The following is a 20,113-nucleotide window of genomic DNA, read 5'->3' as shown; positions in this document are numbered from 1 at the left end:
GGATCCCAGCACCTATGGGTGCCCTAGAGGGGTCCCTGGAGCACCCATGGGTGCTATAGGGGGGTCCCTAACTGCAAGTAGCACCCGTGGGTTCCATGGGGGTACTGCTGCTTGGGTACCACCATCTATAAGTGATATGGGGGGGGGTCTTGGATCCCACCACCTATGGGTGCCCTAGAGGAGTCCCCAGAGCACCCATGGGTGCTATAGGGGGTCCTCAGCTGCAAGTAGCACCCATGGGGTTCCATGGGGGTACCGGTGGCTTGGGTACCACCATCTATAAGTGATATAGGGGGGGGTCTTGGATCCCAGCACCTATGGGTGCCCTGGAGGGCACCCATGGAGCACCCATGGGTGCTGCCCCCCCCACCTGTGGTTGATGATGCGGTGCACCGTCATCCACTCGGGCTTGATGCCGTAGCGGTAGAAGCGCTCCTCCATGCCCCCAAAGAGGGGGTCCCCCCCCCCGGCCCCCCCCCGCTTCTCGCTTTTGGGGTCGTCGTCCCCGGAGCCGTAGTCCAGCGGGGGGGGCTCGTCCATGTCGTTCTTGCGCTGGTAGTTGCGGTACATCACCAGGTGGAAGATCTCCAGCTATGGGGCGGGGGGAGACACGGGGGGGGACCCCCAAGTTAGAGGGGGGACCCCCAAGTTAGAGGGGGGACCCCTAAGTTAGAGGGGGACACCCCCAAGTTAGAGGGGGGACCTCTAAGTTAGAGGGGGGGACCCAAGTTAGAGGGGGGGACCCCTAAGTCACAGGGTGGGACCCATAAGTTAAAGAGGGAGAACCTAAGTTAGACAGGGGGACCCCCAGGTTCTAGGGGATACCCCTAAGTTAGAGGGGGACATCCCCAAGTTAGAGGGGGGAACCTCTAAGTTAGAGGGGAGACCCCTAAGTCACAGCAGGGGAACCATAAGTTAAAGGGGGAGAACCCTAAGTTAGACGGGGGGACCCCAAGTTCTAGGGGATACCCCTAAGTTAGAGGGGGAGACCCCCAAGTTTGAGAGGAAGAACCCTAAGTTAGAGTGGGGGACACCTAAGTTAGAGGGGGACCCATAAGTTAAAGGGGGAGACCCCTAAGTTAGAGGGGAACACCTATGGTAGAGAGGGGGAGCCCTAAGGTAGAGGGGGGGACTCCTAAGTTGGAGGGGGGACCCCTTACTTAGAGGGGGGGACCCAATCTGGGTCTATCAGGACACCCCACTATTGATCCCCCCCCCCATTGGGTCTATCAGGACACCCCACTATTGATCCCCCCCCACTGGGTCTATCAGGACACCCCACTATTGATCCCCCCCCATTGGGTCTATCAGGACACCCCACTATTGATCCCCCCCATTGGGTCTATCAGGACACCCCACTATTGATCCCCCCCCATTGGGTCTATCAGGACACCCCACTATTGATCCCCCCCATTGGGTCTATCAGGACACCCCACTATTGATCCCCCCCCACTGGGTCTATCAGGACACCCCACTATTGATCCCCCCCCCATTGGGTCTATCAGGACACCCCACTATTGATCCCCCCCCCATTGGGTCTATCAGGACACCCCACTATTGATCCCCCCCCATTGGGTCTATCAGGACACCCCACTATTGATCCCCCCCCATTGGGTCTATCAGGACACCCCACTATTAATCCCCCCCCCACATTGGGTCTATCAGGACACCCCACTATTGATCCCCCCCCACAGGGTCTATCAGGACACCCCACTATTGATCCCCCCACCACTGGGTCTATCAGGACACCCCACTATTGATCCCCCCCCACTGGGTCTATCAGGACACCCCACTATTGATCCCCCCCCCATTGGGTCTATCAGGACACCCCACTATTGATCCCCCCCCCATTGGGTCTATCAGGACACCCCACTACTGATCCCCCCATTGGGTCTATCAGGACACCCCACTATTGATCCCCCCCATTGGGTCTATCAGGACACCCCTCTATTGATCCTCCCCCATTGGGTCTATCAGGACACCCCACTATTGATCCCCCCCCCACACTGGTCTATCAGGACACCCCACTATTGATCCCCCCCATTGGGTCTATCAGGACACCCCACTATTGATACCCCCCCATTGGGTCTATCAGGACACCCCACTATTGATCCCCCCCCATTGGGTCTATCAGGACACCCCACTATTGATCCCCCCCATTGGGTCTATCAGGACACCCCACTATTGATCCCCCCCACATTGGGTCCATTAGGACACCCCAATATTGATCCCCCCCCCCAGATTGGGTCTATCAGGACACCCCACTATTGATACCCCCCATTGGGTCTATCAGGACACCCCACTATTGATCCCCCCACATTGGGTCTATCAGGACACCCACTATTGATCCCCCCATTGGGTCTATCAGGACACCCCACTATTGATCCCCCCCCATTGGGTCTATCAGGACACCCCACTATTGATCCCCCCCCCCATTGGGTCTATCAGGACACCCCACTATTGATCCCCCCACATTGGGTCTATCAGGACACCCCAATATTGATCCCCCCATTGGGTCTATCAGGACACCCCAATATTGTCCCCCCCATTGGGTCTATCAGGACACCCCACTATTGATCCCTCCCCATTGGGTCTATCAGGACACCCCAATATTGTCCCCCCCATTGGGTCTATCAGGACACCCCACTATTGATCACCCCCATTGGGTCCATCAGGACACCCACTATTGATCCCCCCCCATTGGGTCTATCAGGACACCCCACTATTGATCCCCCCCCATTGGGTCTATCAGGACACCCCACTATTGATCCCCCCCCATTGGGTCTATCAGGACACCCCACTATTGATCCCCCCCCCACTGGGTCTATCAGGACATCCCACTATTGATCCCCCCCCATTGGGTCTATCAGGACACCCCACTATTGATCCCCCCCCCTTGGGTCTATCAGGACACCCCACTATTGATCCCCCCCCCTTGGGTCTATCAGGACACCCCACTATTGATCCCCCCCATTGGGTCTATCAGGACACCCCACTATTGATCCCCCCCCATTGGGTCTATCAGGACACCCCACTATTGATCCCCCCCCATTGGGTCTATCAGGACACCCCACTATTGACCCCCCCCCCGTTGGGCGCATCCATTCCCCCTGACTAAGGGGGTGCCCCATTCCGGGTGCCCCCTACCTGCAGCTCCTTGATCCAGGAGCAATGCCAATAGGAGAGCCCGACCCACTTGACGAAGAATTCCCGTTCGGAACGGCCCTGGAGCGCTTGGGGGGGGCCCTCGGGGGGGGGAGCTCCTGGGGGGGCCACGGGGGGGGGCGGCTCCCCCCATCGCCAGTACAGGATCTTCTGGACCCGGCCCTTCAGCACCGGGCACTGCGGGACAGCGACAGGGGGGTATGGGGGGGTATGGGGGGATATAGGGGGGATATAGGGGGGGATATTGGGGGGTATGGGGGGGATATGGGGGGATATAGGGGGGGATATGGGGGGGATATAGAGGCGATGAAGTGGGGATACAGGGGGGATACAGGCAGGATATAGGGGGTATATAGGGTGGGATATGGGGGGGTACGATAGAGATATGGGGGGATATGAGGGAATATGGGGGGGGATGTGGTGGAATATGGCAGGATACAGGGGGGGATACAGGGAGAGATATGGGGGGGAATATAGAGAGTGTATAGGGGGATATGGGGGGGATACAGAGAGTATATGGGGTGATATAGGGCAGTTACAGAAGGAATATATGAGAAATATGGGGGGTATGCGGCAGGATATAGAGCAGGTATAGTTCAGTATATAGGTGGGTATAGAGGGGATATAGGTTAGTATATAGGTGGGATAAAGAGGTTATAGGTCAGTATATAGGTGGGATATAGAGGGAGTACAGATCAGTATATAGGTGAGTATGGAGGATATAGGTCAGTATATAGGCGGGATATAGAGGGGGTATGGGTCAGTATATAGGTGGGTATAGAGGGGGTACAGGTCAGTATATAGGTGGGTATAGAGGGGGTACAGGTCAGTATATAGGTGGGTATGGAGGGTATGGGTCAGTATATAGGTGGGTATAGAGGGGTATGGGTCAGTATATAGGCGGGTATAGAGGGGGTATGGGTCAGTATATAGGCGGGTATAGAGGGGGTATGGGTCAGTATATACGTGGGTATAGAGGGGGTATGGGTCAGTATATAGGTGGGTATAGAGGGGGTATAGGTCAGTATATAGGTGGGATATAGAAGGGGTATAGGTCAGTATATAGGCGGGTATAGAGGGTATGGGTCAGTATACAGGTGGGTATAGAAGGGGTACGGGTCAGTATATAGGTGGGTATAGAGGGGGTATGGGTCAGTATATAGGTGGGTATAGAGGGGGTATGGGTCAGTATATAGGTGGGTATAGAGGGGGTACAGGTCAGTATATAGGTGGGTATAGAGGGGGTATGGGTCAGCATATAGGCGGGTATAGAGGGGGTATGGGTCAGTATATAGGCGGGTATAGAGGGGGTATGGGTCAGTATATAGGCGGGTATAGAGGGTATGGGTCAGTATATAGGTGGGATATAGAAGGGGTATAGGTCAGTATATAGGCGGGTATAGAGGGTATGGGTCAGTATACAGGTGGGTATAGAGGGGGTACGGGTCAGTATATAGGTGGGTATAGAGGGGGTATGGGTCAGTATATAGGTGGGTATAGAGGGGGTACAGGTCAGTATATAGGTGGGTATAGAGGGGGTATGGGTCAGTATATAGGTGGGTATAGAGGGGGTATGGGTCAGTATATAGGTGGGTATAGAGGGGGTACAGGTCAGTATATAGGTGGGTATAGAGGGGGTACAGGTCAGTATATAGGTGGGTATAGAGGGGGTACAGGTCAGTATATAGGCGGGTATAGAGGGTATGGGTCAGTATACAGGTGGGTATAGAGGGGGTACGGGTCAGTATATAGGTGGGTATAGAGGGGGTACGGGTCAGTATACAGGTGGGTATAGAGGGGGTATGGGTCAGTATATAGGCGGGTATAGAGGGGGTACAGGTCAGTATATAGGTGGGTATAGAGGGGGTACAGGTCAGTATATAGGCGGGTATAGAGGGGGTACAGGTCAGTATATAGGTGGGTATAGAGGGGGTACAGGTCAGTATATAGGTGGGATATGGAGGGGGTATGGGGGGGATAAAAGGGGGAACAGATGGAGGGACAGAGGGTGGGATACAGGGGGGTACAGAAGTGGTATAGGGAAGACAGGGCAAGACATAAGGGGCACATACAAGTACAGGGGGCACGCGGCGCGAACGGAAGAACATGGGGGGGACGTCCCCGAATTCCCAAATCCCCACCTCCACACGCCCCATGTCCCCTACCCCTGTACCCCGCATTCCTATACCCCGTACCCCGCATTCCTATACCCCGTACCCCGCATTCCTATACCCCGTACCCCGCATTCCTATACCCCACACCGCTGTGTTCCTATACCCCGTACCCCTGCATTCCTATACCCCGTACCCCACATTCCTATACCCCATACCCCTGCATTCCTATACCCCACACCCCTGCGTTCCTATAGGCCATTCCCCCATCCCTCTATCCCATACCCCCCTATCCCACTATCCCATACCCCCACATCCCTCTACCCCATACCCCCCTGTTCCTCTACCCCACACCCCCCATCCCTCTACCCCATTCCCCCCTCCCTCTACCCCACTCCCCCCTCCCTCTACCCCACACCCCCCTCCCTCTGCCCCACTCCCCCCTCCCTCTCCCCAATTCCCCCCTCCCTCTCCCCCACTCCCCCCTCCCTCTGCCCCACTCCCCCCACCCCGCGCCCCCCACCCCGCGCCCCCCACCCCGGCCCCCCGGTTACCGTGCAGCGCGGGCAGAGCCACTCTCCGTTGGGGACCTCGGGCAGGGGGGGGTTCAGGCAGTGGATGTGGTAGGAGGAGACGCAGGCGTCGCAGCAGAGCAGCTCCCCGCCGTCCTTGCACACCCGGCAGTACTCCATGTGGTCGTCCTCCTCCTCCTTCTCCCCTTCCTCCTCCTCCTCCTCCTCCTCCTCTTCCTCCTCCTTCGCTTCCCATTGCACCCCCTCCTTCTCCTGGGGGGGGAAAGGGGTCAGGCACAGAGGGGGGGCTCCCAAAAAGCTCCTATGGACACGCTAGGGACACCCAGAGCTCCTATGGGCACCCAAAGCTCCCATAGACACCCTAGGGACACCCAAGGCTCCTATGGACACCCAAGCTCCTATGGACACCCTATGGACACCCAAAGCTCCTATGGACACCCTAGGACACCCAAAGCTCCTATGGACATGCTAGGGACACCCAGAGCTCCTATGGACACCCTATGGACACCCTAGGGACATCCAAAGCTCCTATGGGCACCCTATGGACACCCTATGGACACCCAAAGCTCCTATGGACACCCAAAGCTCCTATGGACACCCTATGGACACCCAAAGCTCCCATGGACACCCAAAGCTCCTACGGACACCCTATGGACACCCAAAGCCCCTATGGACACCCAAAGCTTCCATAGACACCCTACGGACAGCCAAAGCTCCTATGGACACCCTATGGACACCCAAAGCTCCTATGGGCACCCTATGGACACCCAAAGCTCCTATGGACACCTTAGGGACACCCAAAGCTCCTATGGACACCCAAAGCTCCTATGGACACCCTATGGACACCCAAAGCTCCTATAGACACCCTATGGACACCCAAAGCTCCTATGGACACCCAAAGCTCCTATAGACACCCTATGGACACCCAAAGCTCCTACGGACACCCTACGGACAGCCAAAGCTCCTATGGACACCCTGTGGACACCCAAAGCCCCTATGGACACCCAAAGCTTCCATAGACACCCTATGGACACCAAAGCCCCTATGGACACCCTATGGACACCCAAAGCCCCTATGGACACCCTATGGACACCCAAAGCTTCCACGGGCACCCTAGGGACACCCTAGGGACACCCAAAAGTCCTATGGACACCCAAAGCCCCTATGGACACCCAGAGCTCCCATAGACCCCCTATGGACACCCAAGGACCCCTTCGAAGTCCCCCAGGGACCCCCAAACCCCTCCAGGATCCCCTTAGGGCCACCCAAAGCACCCCAAGACCCCCCTTAGCACCCCCTAAACCCCTCCAACCCCCCCCATACCCCCTAAACTCCCCCATAGACCCCCTAAACCCCCCCAACCTCCCCCCTAGACCCCCCATAGACTGCCAAACCCCCCCGACCCCTTAACCCCCCCGACACCATAGACCCCCCCTTAGACCCCCTAAACCCCCCTACACCCCCCCAGAGACCCCCAATAGACCCCCTAAACCCCCCCAACCTCCCCCCTAGACCCCCTACACTCCCCCATAGACCCCCTAAACCCCCCTTAGACCCCCTACACCCCCCATAGACCCCCTATACCCCCCAACAGACCCCCTAAACCCCCCACATAGACCCCCTACACCCCCCCTAACCGCCCCCAGACCCCCTACACTCCCCCATAGACCCCCTATACCCACCCATAGAACCACTTACACCCCCCATAGACCCCCTATACCCCCCCTAGACCACCTAAACCCCCAACAGACCCCCTAAACTCCCCCCATAGAGCCCCTAAACCCCCCTAACCTCCTCCCTAGAACCCCTACACTCCCCCATAGACCACCCAAACCCCCCCTTAGACCCCCTAAACCCCCCATAGACCCCCTACAGCCCCCCACAGACCCCCTAACCCCCCCATAGACCCCCTAAATCCCCCCATAGACCCCCTAAACCCCCTCCAACCTCCCCCCCAGACCCCCAACCCCCACCCTCAGCCCCCCTAAACCCCCCCCATAGACCCCCTAAACCCCCTAACCCCCCATAGACCCCTTAAACTGCCCCGAACCTCCCCCCCAGATCCCCAACCCCCCCCAGACCCCCTAAACCCCCCCATAGACCCCCTAAATCCCCCTGTAGACCCCCTAAACCTCCCCATAGACCCCCTAAACCCCCCCAACCTCCCCCCAGACCAAGACCCCCCCCAGACCCCCTAAACCCCCCCCCAGACCCCCTAAAACCCCCCATAGACCCCCTAAACCTCCCCATAGACCCCCTAAACCCCCCCTAACCCCCCCATAGACCCCCTGTTCCCCCCCCCATAGGCCCCAGCGGGTGCTCACGCAGTGGGGGCAGCTCCACCGGCCCTCGGGGGCCCGGTCCAGCTCGGGGTCGAGGCAGACGAGGTGGTAGGCGCGGGGCAGGTGTCGCAGAGGATGATCTCCCCCCCCTGCTGGCACACCTCGCAGTAGTCCTGGTGGTCCGTCTCGTAGCCATCGCCCTCGTCCTCCGGGCCCGGGCCTATGTGGGGCAGCATCGTTACAATGGGGGGCAATGGGGGGGACACGGACATGGATGTGGGGGGGTGGGAGCGGGGGGGGTGTGGAGCAGAAGGGGGATGGGGATGGGGAGATGGGGGGGATGAGGAGGGGGATGCTGGAGTAGTGGGGAGGGGGATATGGGGGTGATGGGGATGCAGATATAGGGACATGGGGGGTATGGGGTGCTGAGGATGGGGTCATGGGGGTGCTGGGGGCACTGGGGATGGGGATACGGGGTGCTGAGGATGGGGATGCTGGGGATACTGGGAGTAGTGGGAAGGGGACATGGGGGTGATGGGGATGGGGATATGAGGACATTGGGGATAGGGGTGTTGGGGATGGGACATGGGGGTGCTGGGGGTACTGGGAGGAGTGGGGAGGGGGATATGGGGGTGCTGGGGATGGGAGTATGGGGGCACTGGGGCAATGGGGTGCTGAGGATGGGGTCATGGGGTTGCTGGGGGTACTGGGGATGGGGATATGGGGTGCTGGGGTTGGGGATGCTGGGGATACTGGGAGGAGTGGGGAGGGGGACATGGGGGTGATGGGGATGGGGGTATGGGGACACTGGGGGCAATGGGGTGCTGAGGATGGGGTCATGGGGGTGCTGGGGGCATTGGGGATGGGGATATGGGGTGCTGAGAATGGGGATGCTGGAGTAGTGGGGAGGGGGATATGGGGGTGCTGGGGATGGGGATATGAGGACATGGGGGGTACTGGGGTGCTGAGGGTCATGGGGGTGCTGGGGGTACTGGGGATGGGAATGGGGATGCTGGGGATGGGACATGGGGATGCTGGGGATACTGGGACATGGGGATGCTGGGAATGGGACATGGGGATGCTGGGGATACTGGGACACTGGGGACGGGGACCTGGGGACACTGGGGGCAATGGGGGTGCTGGGAACAGGGACATGAGGCGCTTGGGGCACTGGGGATGGGGCCAGCAGGGCAGGAGGACACGAGGACACCCCATAGGAAGAACCCAAAGGTTGGGATCACCCCGCAGCCACCACAGGACCCCCCTTAGGGTCCCACTGGGTGCCAATGGGTGCCACTGGGTGCCACTGGGTGCCAATGGGGGGGGTCTCACCATGCACGGGCGCTGTGCCCGTCCCCACGGGGCCGCGCTCCCGGCTGAGCCCTGCTGCAAGGACAGAGGGGACGGGGCCGCGTCACCTCGGGGGGGGGCACAATGGGGGTGATGGGGGGGGGTAATATAGGGGGCAATGGGGGGGGGGCAATGGGGGGGGGGGGCACTCACCCTTCTTCTTCTTGCGGCCCGGCCGGCCCCGCTTGAGCTTCTTGAGGCGGGTGGAGGGGTCGGGGCGGGGCGGGGCACCGGGCCCCCCCGGGCTCTCGGCGTCGCTGTCCTCCTCGGCCTCGCCGGCCTCCTCGCTCTGGGGATGGGGACAATGGGGGCGATGGGGTAATGGGGGTGATCACAGAATCACAGAATCACAGAATCCCAAGGGTTGGAAGGGACCTAAAAAGATCATCTAGTCCAACCCCCCTGCAAGAGCAGGGTAACCTACAGTACATCACACAGGAACTTGTCCAGGTGGGCCTTGATGGTAATGGGGGTAATGGGGTAATGGGGGCGATGGGGCAATGGGGGTAATGGGGGCAATGGGGTAATGGGGAGCAATGGGGGTAATGGGGATAAAGGGGGGTAATGGGGGCAATGGGGTTAATGGGGGGTAATGGGGACAATGGGGGAGATGGGGAGCAATGGGGGGCAATGGGGACAATGGGAGTCATGGGGGATAATGGGGACAATGAGGAGCAATGGGGGACAATGGGGCGATGGGGTAATGGGGACAATGGGGGAAATGGGGAGCAATGGGGGACAATGGGGGTAATGGTGGTAACGGGGACAATGGGGGCAATGGGGTAATGGGGGTAATGGGCAATGGGGAGTAATGGGGGCAATGGGGGCGATGAGGGGTAATGAGGCAATGGGGGGCAATGGGGGGCAATGGGGGGCTATGGGGGGCTATGGGGGGTCCGTACCGAGCTGCTCTTCTTGCGCTTGCCCCCCAGCACCCCCAGTTTGATCTTGAGCGGTGCCATCTTCCTGCCCTTGAGCTTCCGCTTCAGCTCCGGCACCCGCGGGCTGCGGCTGCGCTTCTTGTGCCCGGGGCCTGCGGGGACACGGAGGGGATGGGGGACCCCACAGGGACCCCATTGGACCCCATAGGGATCCCACTGCACCCCATAGGGACCCCATTGTATCCTATAGGGACCCCATTGTATCCCATAGGGACACCCACTATGGGTAGCACCCCATAGCTACCCCCAATGCACCCCATAGGGACCCCCATTGTACCCCACAGGGACCGCGCATTGTACTCCATGGGACCCCCACTGTATCCTATGGAACCCCTCCATTGCACCCTAAGGGGATGCCCCCAGCGCACCCCATGGGGGACCCCCTATTGCAACCTATGGCACCCACCACTGCACCCTATGGGGACACAGGGACCCCCCATTGTACCCTGTGACACCCCCACTGCACCCTAAGGAGACACAGGGACCCCCCATTGTACCCTGTGACACCCCCACTGCACCCTATGGGGACACAGGGACCCCTTCACCCCCCTTGGACTCCCTTAAAGTCCCCCCCAAACCCTCCCGGACACCCCTAAACTCCCCCCACACCCCCCCAATCACCCAGCATCACCCTGGGGGGGTCCCCACTCACTATGGGTGCCCCCATTCACTATGGGGGTGTCCCCACTCATTATGGGTGCTCCCATTCAATATGTGGGTGCCCCCATTCACTATGGGTGCCCCCATTCACTACGGGGGTCCCCACTCACTATGGGTGCCCCCATGCACTACAGGGGTGCCCCCATGCACTATGGGTGCCCCCGTTCACTATGGGGGTCCCCATGCACTACAGGGGTGCCCCCACTCACTATGGGTGCCCCCATGCACTATGGGTGCCCCCATTCACTATGGGGGTCCCCATTCCCTGTGGGTGCTCCCCTTCACTACGGGGCTGCCCCGCTTCACTACGGGGGTCCCCATGCACTACAGGGGTGCCCCCACTCACTATGGGTGCCCCCACTCACTATGGGTGCCCCCACTCACTACAGGGGTGCCCCCATTCACTATGGGCGCCCCCCACTCACTACAGGGGTGCCCCAATTCACTACGGGGGTGCCCCCACTCACTATGGGTGCCCCCCTTCACAATGGGTGCCCCCCTTCACTACAGGGGTGCCCCCATTCCCTATGGGTGCCCCCATTCCCTCTGGGTGCCCCCCTTCACAATGGGTGCCCCATTCACAACGGGGTGCCCCCCTTCACAACGGGTGCCCCCCTTCACAGCGGGGGTGCCCCCCACCCACCTTTGCCCTCCTTGGTCTTGGCCTTGCGCAGGGGGGGCGCGGGGGCCTCGGGGGCCACGCTGGCCACGGCCGCAGAGACCTGCTCGGCCACGGCGGCGGCAGCGGCGGCGGCGGCGGCGGCCACGGCGGCCGCGGAGCCCTTGAAGGGGTTGTTGGCGCTGAACTCCCTCCACTTGGCACCCAGGATGGTCATCATCTTGGACATGGGGATCTTGGGGTTCTTCTTGGCTATCAGCGGCCTGCGGGGGCAAGCACCCAAAGGGATGCGCGGCACTAAGGGGTTTGGGTACCACGGGATGCTGATGCTCAACAATGGATCAATGGCGCATCAATGGACCCCACAACAGCACCCCAAGATGGGCCACCAGGAGCCCAAAACAGAGCTGGGCCCCCCAAACACATTGAGGGGATCCCCAGCACGCTGAGGTGACCTAAAGGGACCCCCATAAGCACCCAGAGAGATGCTTAAGGACCAAAGGGGATGCGCGGCACTATGGGGTTTGGGTACCACGGGATGCTGATGCTCCTCAATGAGCTCCTTTGGACCAAGGTGCATCAATGAACCCCACAACAGCACCCCAAGACGGGCCACCAGGAGCCCAAAATGGAGCTGGCCCCCCCCAAACACATTGAGGGGATCCCCAGCACCCTGAGGTGACCTAAAAGGACCCCCATAATCACCCCAAAGGACCCCAAATGGGATACACAGCACTAAGAGGATGTGCGGCACTACAGGGTTTGGGTACCACGGGATGCTGATGCTCAACAATGAGCTCCTTGGGACCAAGGTGCATCAATGGACCCCACAACAGCACCCCAAGATGGGCCACCAGGAGCCCAAAACAGAGCTGGGCCCCCCAAACACATTGAGGGGATCCCCAGCACCCTGAGGTGACCTAAAGAGACCCCCGTAAGCACCCAGAGAGATGCTTAAGGACCAAAGGGGATGCGCGGCACTATGGGGTTTGGGTACCACGGGATGCTGATGCTCAACAATGAGCTCCCTGGGACCAAGGTGCATCAATGGACCCCATAAGAGCACCCCAAGATGGGTCACCAGGAGCCCAAAACAGAGCTGGGCCCCCCCAAACACATTGAGGGGATCCCCAGCACCCTGAGGTGACCTAAAAGGACCCCCATAATCACCCCAAAGAACCCCAAATGGGATGCGCAGCACTAAGAGGACGTGCGGCACTAAGGGGTTTGGGTACCACGGGATGCTGATGCTCAACAATGGATCAATGGCGCATCAATGGACCCCACAACAGCACCCCAAGATGGGCCACGAGGAGCCCAAAACAGAGCTGGGGCCCCCCAAGCACATTGAGGGGATGCCCAGCACCCTGAGGTGACCTAAAGGGACCCCCATAAGCACCCAGAGAGATGCTTAAGGACCAAAGGGGATGCGGGGCACTAAGGGGTTTGGGCACCACGGGATGCTGATGCTCCTCAATGAGCTCCCTGGGACCAAGGTGCATCAATGGACCCCACAAGAGCACCCCAAGATGGGCCACCAGGAGTCCAAGGAGCTTAAGGACCCATAGGTGCCCCCCAACACGCAGAGGGCCCCCCACTGCCCACCTCATGAACTGGCTGAAGGCCTTGTAGTTGGTGAGGGTGTGATAGTCCTCCTCGGTGAAGACGTGGTCCACGTCCTCCAGCCCCCAGGCCCCCAGCAGCTGAGCCGAGGACTTCTGCTCCACCGCCTGCAATAGGGGGACATTGGGGACAACGGGGACATGGGGGGACCCACGTGGGTGACGGGACCCCCACAGGGATGACAGGACCCCCTTGGGCACCCATATGAATGATGGCACCCCCATCGTCACCCCATGGCAATGGGACCCCCACAGTCACCCCTATGGCAATGGCATCCCCATGGCAATGGGACCCCCATGGCCACCCCTATGGTAATGGGACCCCCACATTCATCCCTATGGCAATGGGACCCCCAAGGCAATGGGACCCCCAAGGCAAACAGGACCCCCATGGCCACACCTATGGCAATGGGACCCCCAACACAATGGGACCCCCAACGTCACCCCTATGGCGATGGTACTCTGATGGCAATGAGACCCCCAACATCACGCCTATGGCAATGGGACCCCCATAGCCACCCCTATGGCAATGGGACCCCCAAGGCAATTGGACCCCCAACCTCACCCCTATGGCAATGTGCCCCCCAAGGCAATGGGACCCCCAAGGCAACAGGACCCCCACAGCCACCCCTATGGCAATGGGAGCCCCACAGTCACCCCTATTGCAAAAGCATCCCCATGGCAATGGGACCCCCATGGCCACCCCTATGGCAATGGGACCCCCAAGGCAACAGGACCTCCAGCATCACCCCTATGGCAATGGTACTCTGATGGCAATGGGACCCCCAACATCACCCCTATGGCAATAGGACCCCCCAGTCACCGCTATTGCAATGGCATCCCCATGGCAATGGGACCCCCAAGGGAATGGGACCCCCAACATCATGCCTATGGCAATGGGACCCCCATAGCCACCCCTATGGCAATGGGACCCCCAAGGCAATGGGACCCCCAACATCACACCTATGGCAATGGGACCCCCACAGCCACCCCTATGGCAATGGGACCCCCAATGCAACGGGACCCCCAACGTCACCCCTATGGCAATGGTACTCTGATGGCAATGAGACCCCCAACATCACCCCTATGGCAATGGGACCTCCAAGACAACAGGACCCCCATAGGCACCCCTATGGCAATGGGACCCCCAAGGCAACGGCACCCCCAACATCACACCTATGGCAATGGTACTCTGATGGCAATGAGACCTCCAACATCACCCCTATGGCAATGGTACTCTGATGGCAATGAGACCCCCAACATCACCCCTATGGCAATGGGACCCCCAAGGCAACGGCACCCCCAACATCACCCCTATGGCAATGGTACTCTGATGGCAATGAGACCCCCAACATCACCCCTATGGCAATGGGACCCCCCGTAGCCACCCCTATGGCAATGGGACCCCTGTGGCAATGGGACCCACACGCAGTGATGGCACCCCTGCAGAACATCACCATGGGACCCCCGCTGTGTTCCCCCCACCCTTGGGTGCCCCCCATGGGCCGTACCTTGACCTTCTGCCCCCCATCCTCGTCAGCCTTTTTCCTCCTCTTGGTCTTCTTGTCCTTCTTGTCGCGGTGCTTCCGGCGCCGCTTCCGGGTGCCCCCCCCCGACTCGCTGCCGCCGCTCTCCGACTTCTCCCGGTATTCCTCCGCTGGAATTCCTCCGCTCCGACTCCAGCTCATCCTCGCTCACCTGCGGACAGGACAGGGCCCGTCATGGGGTCGTCACCGCCCCTTGGGGCTGTCACCCATCACTGCGGGCGTTAACACGTCATGGGGGTCCATCGGCCACCCCAACACCCCCACTGGCCACCCCAACACCCCCACTGGCCATCCCAACACCCCCACTGGCCATCCCAACACCCCCATTGGCCATCCCAAGACCCCCACTGGCCATCCCAACACCCCCATTGGCCATTCCAAGGCTCTTATTGGCCATCCCAAGACCCCCACTGGCCATCCCAACACCCCCATTGGCCATCCCAACACCCCCACTGGCCATCCCAACACCCCCATTGGCCATCCCAACACCCCCACTGGCCATCCCAACACCCCCACTGGCCATCCCAACACCCCCATTGGCCATTCCAAGGCTCCTATTGGCCATCCCAAGACCCCCACTGGCCATCCCAACACCCCCATTGGCCATTCCAAGGCTCCTATTGGCCATCCCAAGACCCCCACTGGCCATCCCAACACCCCCATTGGCCATCCCAACACCCCCATTGGCCATTCCAAGGCTCTTATTGGCCATCCCAAGACCCCCACTGACCATCCCAACACCCCCATTGGCCATCCCAACACCCCCACTGGCCATCCCAACACCCCCATTGGCCATCCCAACACCCCCACTGGCCATCCCAACACCCCCATTGGCCATCCCAACACCCCCATTGGCCATTCCAAGGCTCCTATTGGCCATCCCAAGACCCCCACTGGCCATCCCAACACCCCCATTGGCCATTCCAAGGCTCCTATTGGCCATCCCAAGACCCCCACTGGCCATCCCAACACCCCCATTGGCCATCCCAACACCCCCATTGGCCATTCCAAGGCTCTTATTGGCCATCCCAAGACCCCCACTGACCATCCCAACACCCCCATTGGCCATCCCAGGACCCCACTGGCCATTCCAAGGCTCCTATTGGCCATCCTAACACCCCCACTGGCCATCCAAGACCACCATTGGCCATCCCAAGACCACCATCAACTACACCAGGACCCCCATCACCCATCCCATGTCACTCATCCCATATCACCCATCCCATGTCACCCATCCCATGTCCCATCACCCATCCCATATCACCCATCCCATGTCCCATCACCCATCCCCATGTCCCGTCACCCATCCCATGTCACCCATCCCATGTCACCCATCCCATGTCCCATCACCTATCCCATATCACCCATCCCATACCACTCATCCCATATCACTCATCCCATATCACTCATCCCATGTCCCATCACCCATCCCATGTCCCATCACCCATCCCATGTCACCCATCCCATGTCCCATCACCCATCCCATGTCACCCATCCCATGTCACCCATCCCGTATCACCCATCCCATGTCACCCATCCCATGTCACCCATCCCATATCACCCATCCCGTATCACCCATCCCGTATCACCCATCCCATGTCACCCATCCCATATCACCCATCCCATGTCACCCATCCCGTATCACCCATCCCATGTCACCCATCCCACGTCCCATCACCCATCCCATGTCACCCATCCCATGTCACCCATCCCGTATCACCCATCCCATGTCACCCATCCCATGTCACCCATCCCATATCACCCATCCCATGTCACCCATCCCATGTCACCCATCCCATGTCACCCATCCCGTATCACCCATCCCATGTCACCCATCCCGTATCACCCATCCCGTATCACCCATCCCGTATCACCCATCCCGTATCACCCATCCCGTATCACCCATCTCATGTCACCCATCCCGTATCACCCATCCCATATCACCCATCCCATGTCACCCATCCCATGTCACCCATCCCATGTCACCCATCCCGTATCACCCATCCCGTATCACCCATCCCATGTCACCCATCCCATGTCACCCATCCCATATCACCCATCCCATGTCACCCATCCCGTATCACCCATCCCATGTCACCCATCCCATGTCACCCATCCCGTATCACCCATCCCATGTCACCCATCCCACGTCCCATCACCCATCCCATGTCACCCATCCCATGTCACCCATCCCGTATCACCCATCCCATGTCACCCATCCCGTATCACCCATCCCATGTCACCCATCCCATGTCACCCATCCCGTATCACCCATCCCATGTCACCCATCCCGTATCACCCATCCTGTATCACCCATCCCGTATCACCCATCCCGTATCACCCATCTCATGTCACCCATCCCGTATCACCCATCCCATGTCACCCATCCCATGTCACCCATCCCATATCACCCATCCCGTATCACCCATCCCATATCACCCATCCCATGTCACCCATCCCACGTCCCATCACCCATCCTATGTCACCCATCCCGTATCACCCATCCCATGTCCCATCACCCATCCCATGTCACCCATCCCATGTCACCCATCCCATGTCACCCATCCCATGTCACCCATCCCGTATCACCCATCCCGTATCACCCATCCCGTATCACCCATCCCGTATCACCCATCCCATGTCACCCATCCCACGTCCCATCACCCATCCCATGTCACCCATCCCATGTCCCATCACCCTCTGGCTCCTCACCAGCTTTTTCCTTTTCCGAGGTTTTCCGGGTTTGTTTTCCTTCTGCTTCCGGGGGCCCCTTTTCTTCTTCTTCACCCCAAGAGCACCCTCGAGGCCCCTCAACAGCTCCTCAGCACCTTCTGGGGGGACACAGGGACATGAGGCCCTCTCCATGGCCACCAATGGGGACACGCATGAGGTGGGGGACAGGGACATGGGGACACAATGAGGTCCCCGTTGAAGCCACCCGGATGGTGACACCGGTGTCACCATCACAGGGACCAACAGCCAGCAGAGGATTCCCCATCCACCCATTCCGGGTGACACCGGTGTCACCATCACAGGGACCAACAGCCAGCAGAGCATTCCCTATCCACCCATTCCAGGTGACACCGGTGTCACCATCACAGGGACCAACAGCCAGCAGAGCATTCCCTATCCACCCATTCCGGGTGACACCGGTGTCACCATCACAGGGACCAACAGCCAGCAGAGCATTCCCTATCCACCCATTCCAGGTGACACCGGTGTCACCATCACAGGGACCAACAGCCAGCAGAGCATTCCCTACCCACCCATTCCGGGTGACACCCGTGTCACCATCACAGGGACCAACAGCCAGCAGAGCATGCCCCGTCCACTCATTCCAGGTGACAATGGCGTCATTGTGTCCCTGTGTCAATGACCAACAGCCAGAAGGGCATTCACAGTCCACCCATTCCAGGTGACACCATTGTCACTGTGTCACTGTGTCAGTGACCAACAGCCAGCAGAGGACTCCCCATCTACTCACTCCAAGTGACACCAGTGTCAGTCACTGTGTCCCTCTGTCAGTGACCAACAGCCAGCAGAGAACTCCCCAGTCCACCCATTCCAGGTGACACCAGTGTCACTGTGTCAGTGACCAACAGCCAGCAGAGGCTTCCCCATCCACCCATTCTGGGTGACACCAGTGTCACCATCACAGTGACCAGCAGCCAGCAGGGCATTCCTCATTCACCCATTCCGGGTGACACCGGTGTCACCATCACAGGGACCAACAGCCAGCAGAGGACTCTCCATCAACTCATTCTGGGTGACACCAGCATCACTGTGTCACTGTGTCACTGTGTCAGTGACCAACAGCCAGCAGAGGTTTCCCCATCCACTCATTCCAGGTGACAATGGCATCACTGTGTCCCTGTGTCAGTGACCAACAGCCAGAAGGGCATTCACAGTCCACCCATTCCAGGTGACACCAGTGTCACTGCGTCAGTGACCAACAGCCAGCAGAGGACTCCCCATCAACTCACTCCAGGTGACACCAGTGTCACTGTGTCAGTGACCAACAGCCAGCAGGGCATTCCCCATCCACCCATTCCGGGTGACACCGGTGTCACCATCACAGTGACCAACAGCCAGCAGAGCACTCCCCATCCACCCATTCCGGGTGACACCAGCATCACTCTGTCACTGCGTCAGTGACCAACAGCCAGGAGAGGATTCTCTATCCCTTCACTCCAGGTGACACCAGCGTCACTGTGTCCCTGTGTCAGTGACCAACAACCAGCAGAGGCTTCCCCATCCCCTCACTGCGAGTGACACCGGTGTCACTGTGTCAGTGTCACCACGACATTGACCAGCAGCCAGCAGAGCATTCCCCGTGCACTCATTCCGGATGGCACCGGTGACACTGGTGTCCCTCTATCAGTGACCAACAGCCAGCAGGGGACTCCCCGTCGACTCATTCCGGGTGACACCGGTGTCCCTGTGTCAGTGACCAACAGCCAGCTGAGGCTTCCCCATCCCCTCGCTGCGGGTGACACCGGTGTCACTGTGTCACCGTGCCGCTGTTCCGCGCGCCGATGACCAACAGCCAGCAGAGGATTTCCCAACCCCTTTGGCCTCCTTCCATTGGCATCCCCGTGACGGACAACCCCTGGCGGAGAAGGGGGGGGTGACGCTGACCCACACACCACACCACCCCCCCCCCACCATTGCTACCTCCATGTGTGTCACGGCCTTGGCACCGTTACCGGGCGTCACATCTGCCCTGCGGCTGTTGGCGCGTGGCCATCCCGACGTCACCCGCACGCCCCCATCCATCACAGCCGGCGCTCGCTGACAGGTCACAGGGAACCCCCGGTTGTCCCCAAGGAGGAGGACAAGGGGGGGGGGGGGGGGAAGGACCAGGGGGGGACACACACACTGAGGGTGACGCCGGGTGCCAAGCTTGGCGTCGGGAGAGGAAACAACACCCGGCGCCGCCGGGGTCACATTCCAGCCTTAATCCCTTGGCACCGGCTGTCAGGCGGCTGCCAGCGCGCTGTTGGCAAGGGATGGGGACAGGCGGCGGCGCTGAGACCACCCAGGTAACACCACAACACCCGGAGAACAACACCCCCCCCCCCCACCCCAACAACGGGGGTGTTCAACACCCCCAAACCCACCCTTCATCCCGTTACCACCATCCCCTTGGGGTACAACCGGTCAGCGGGCCCAATCCTGCCATTGTGGGGGTGTTGCCCCCCTACACCCCCCCCCTTTTCCACCCCCCCCCCCTTTCCATAGACATGCGCTGTTGGCAAAGCATTCCCGAGAATATTCCATACA

General features: G+C 59.8%; 1 protein-coding gene across 1 annotated transcript in view; it reads right to left on the bottom strand.

Moving 5' to 3' along the window:
- Positions 1-17,710, bottom strand: part of LOC136023416 (chromodomain-helicase-DNA-binding protein 3-like) — a 73,909-nt gene extending 56,199 nt beyond the window's left edge. Inside the window, 13 exon segments of the mRNA XM_065697833.1 lie at positions 371-591; positions 3,148-3,342; positions 5,831-6,061; positions 8,134-8,207; positions 8,210-8,311; positions 9,424-9,477; positions 9,595-9,730; positions 10,344-10,474; positions 11,686-11,924; positions 13,267-13,391; positions 14,795-14,950; positions 14,952-14,981; positions 17,543-17,710. Of these exon segments, the coding sequence (XP_065553905.1) occupies positions 371-591; positions 3,148-3,342; positions 5,831-6,061; positions 8,134-8,207; positions 8,210-8,311; positions 9,424-9,477; positions 9,595-9,730; positions 10,344-10,474; positions 11,686-11,924; positions 13,267-13,391; positions 14,795-14,950; positions 14,952-14,981; positions 17,543-17,695 (1,847 nt within the window). The 5' untranslated portion in view covers positions 17,696-17,710.
- Between the last annotated feature and the right edge of the window lie 2,403 nt (positions 17,711-20,113).

This window comes from Lathamus discolor, chromosome 18 (assembly GCF_037157495.1).
Source record: "Lathamus discolor isolate bLatDis1 chromosome 18, bLatDis1.hap1, whole genome shotgun sequence".
In the NCBI taxonomy this organism is placed as follows: Eukaryota; Metazoa; Chordata; class Aves; order Psittaciformes; family Psittacidae; genus Lathamus; species Lathamus discolor.
Note: the sequence above shows the minus strand (reverse complement) of the source record. Positions and strands in the feature narration are given on the sequence as shown.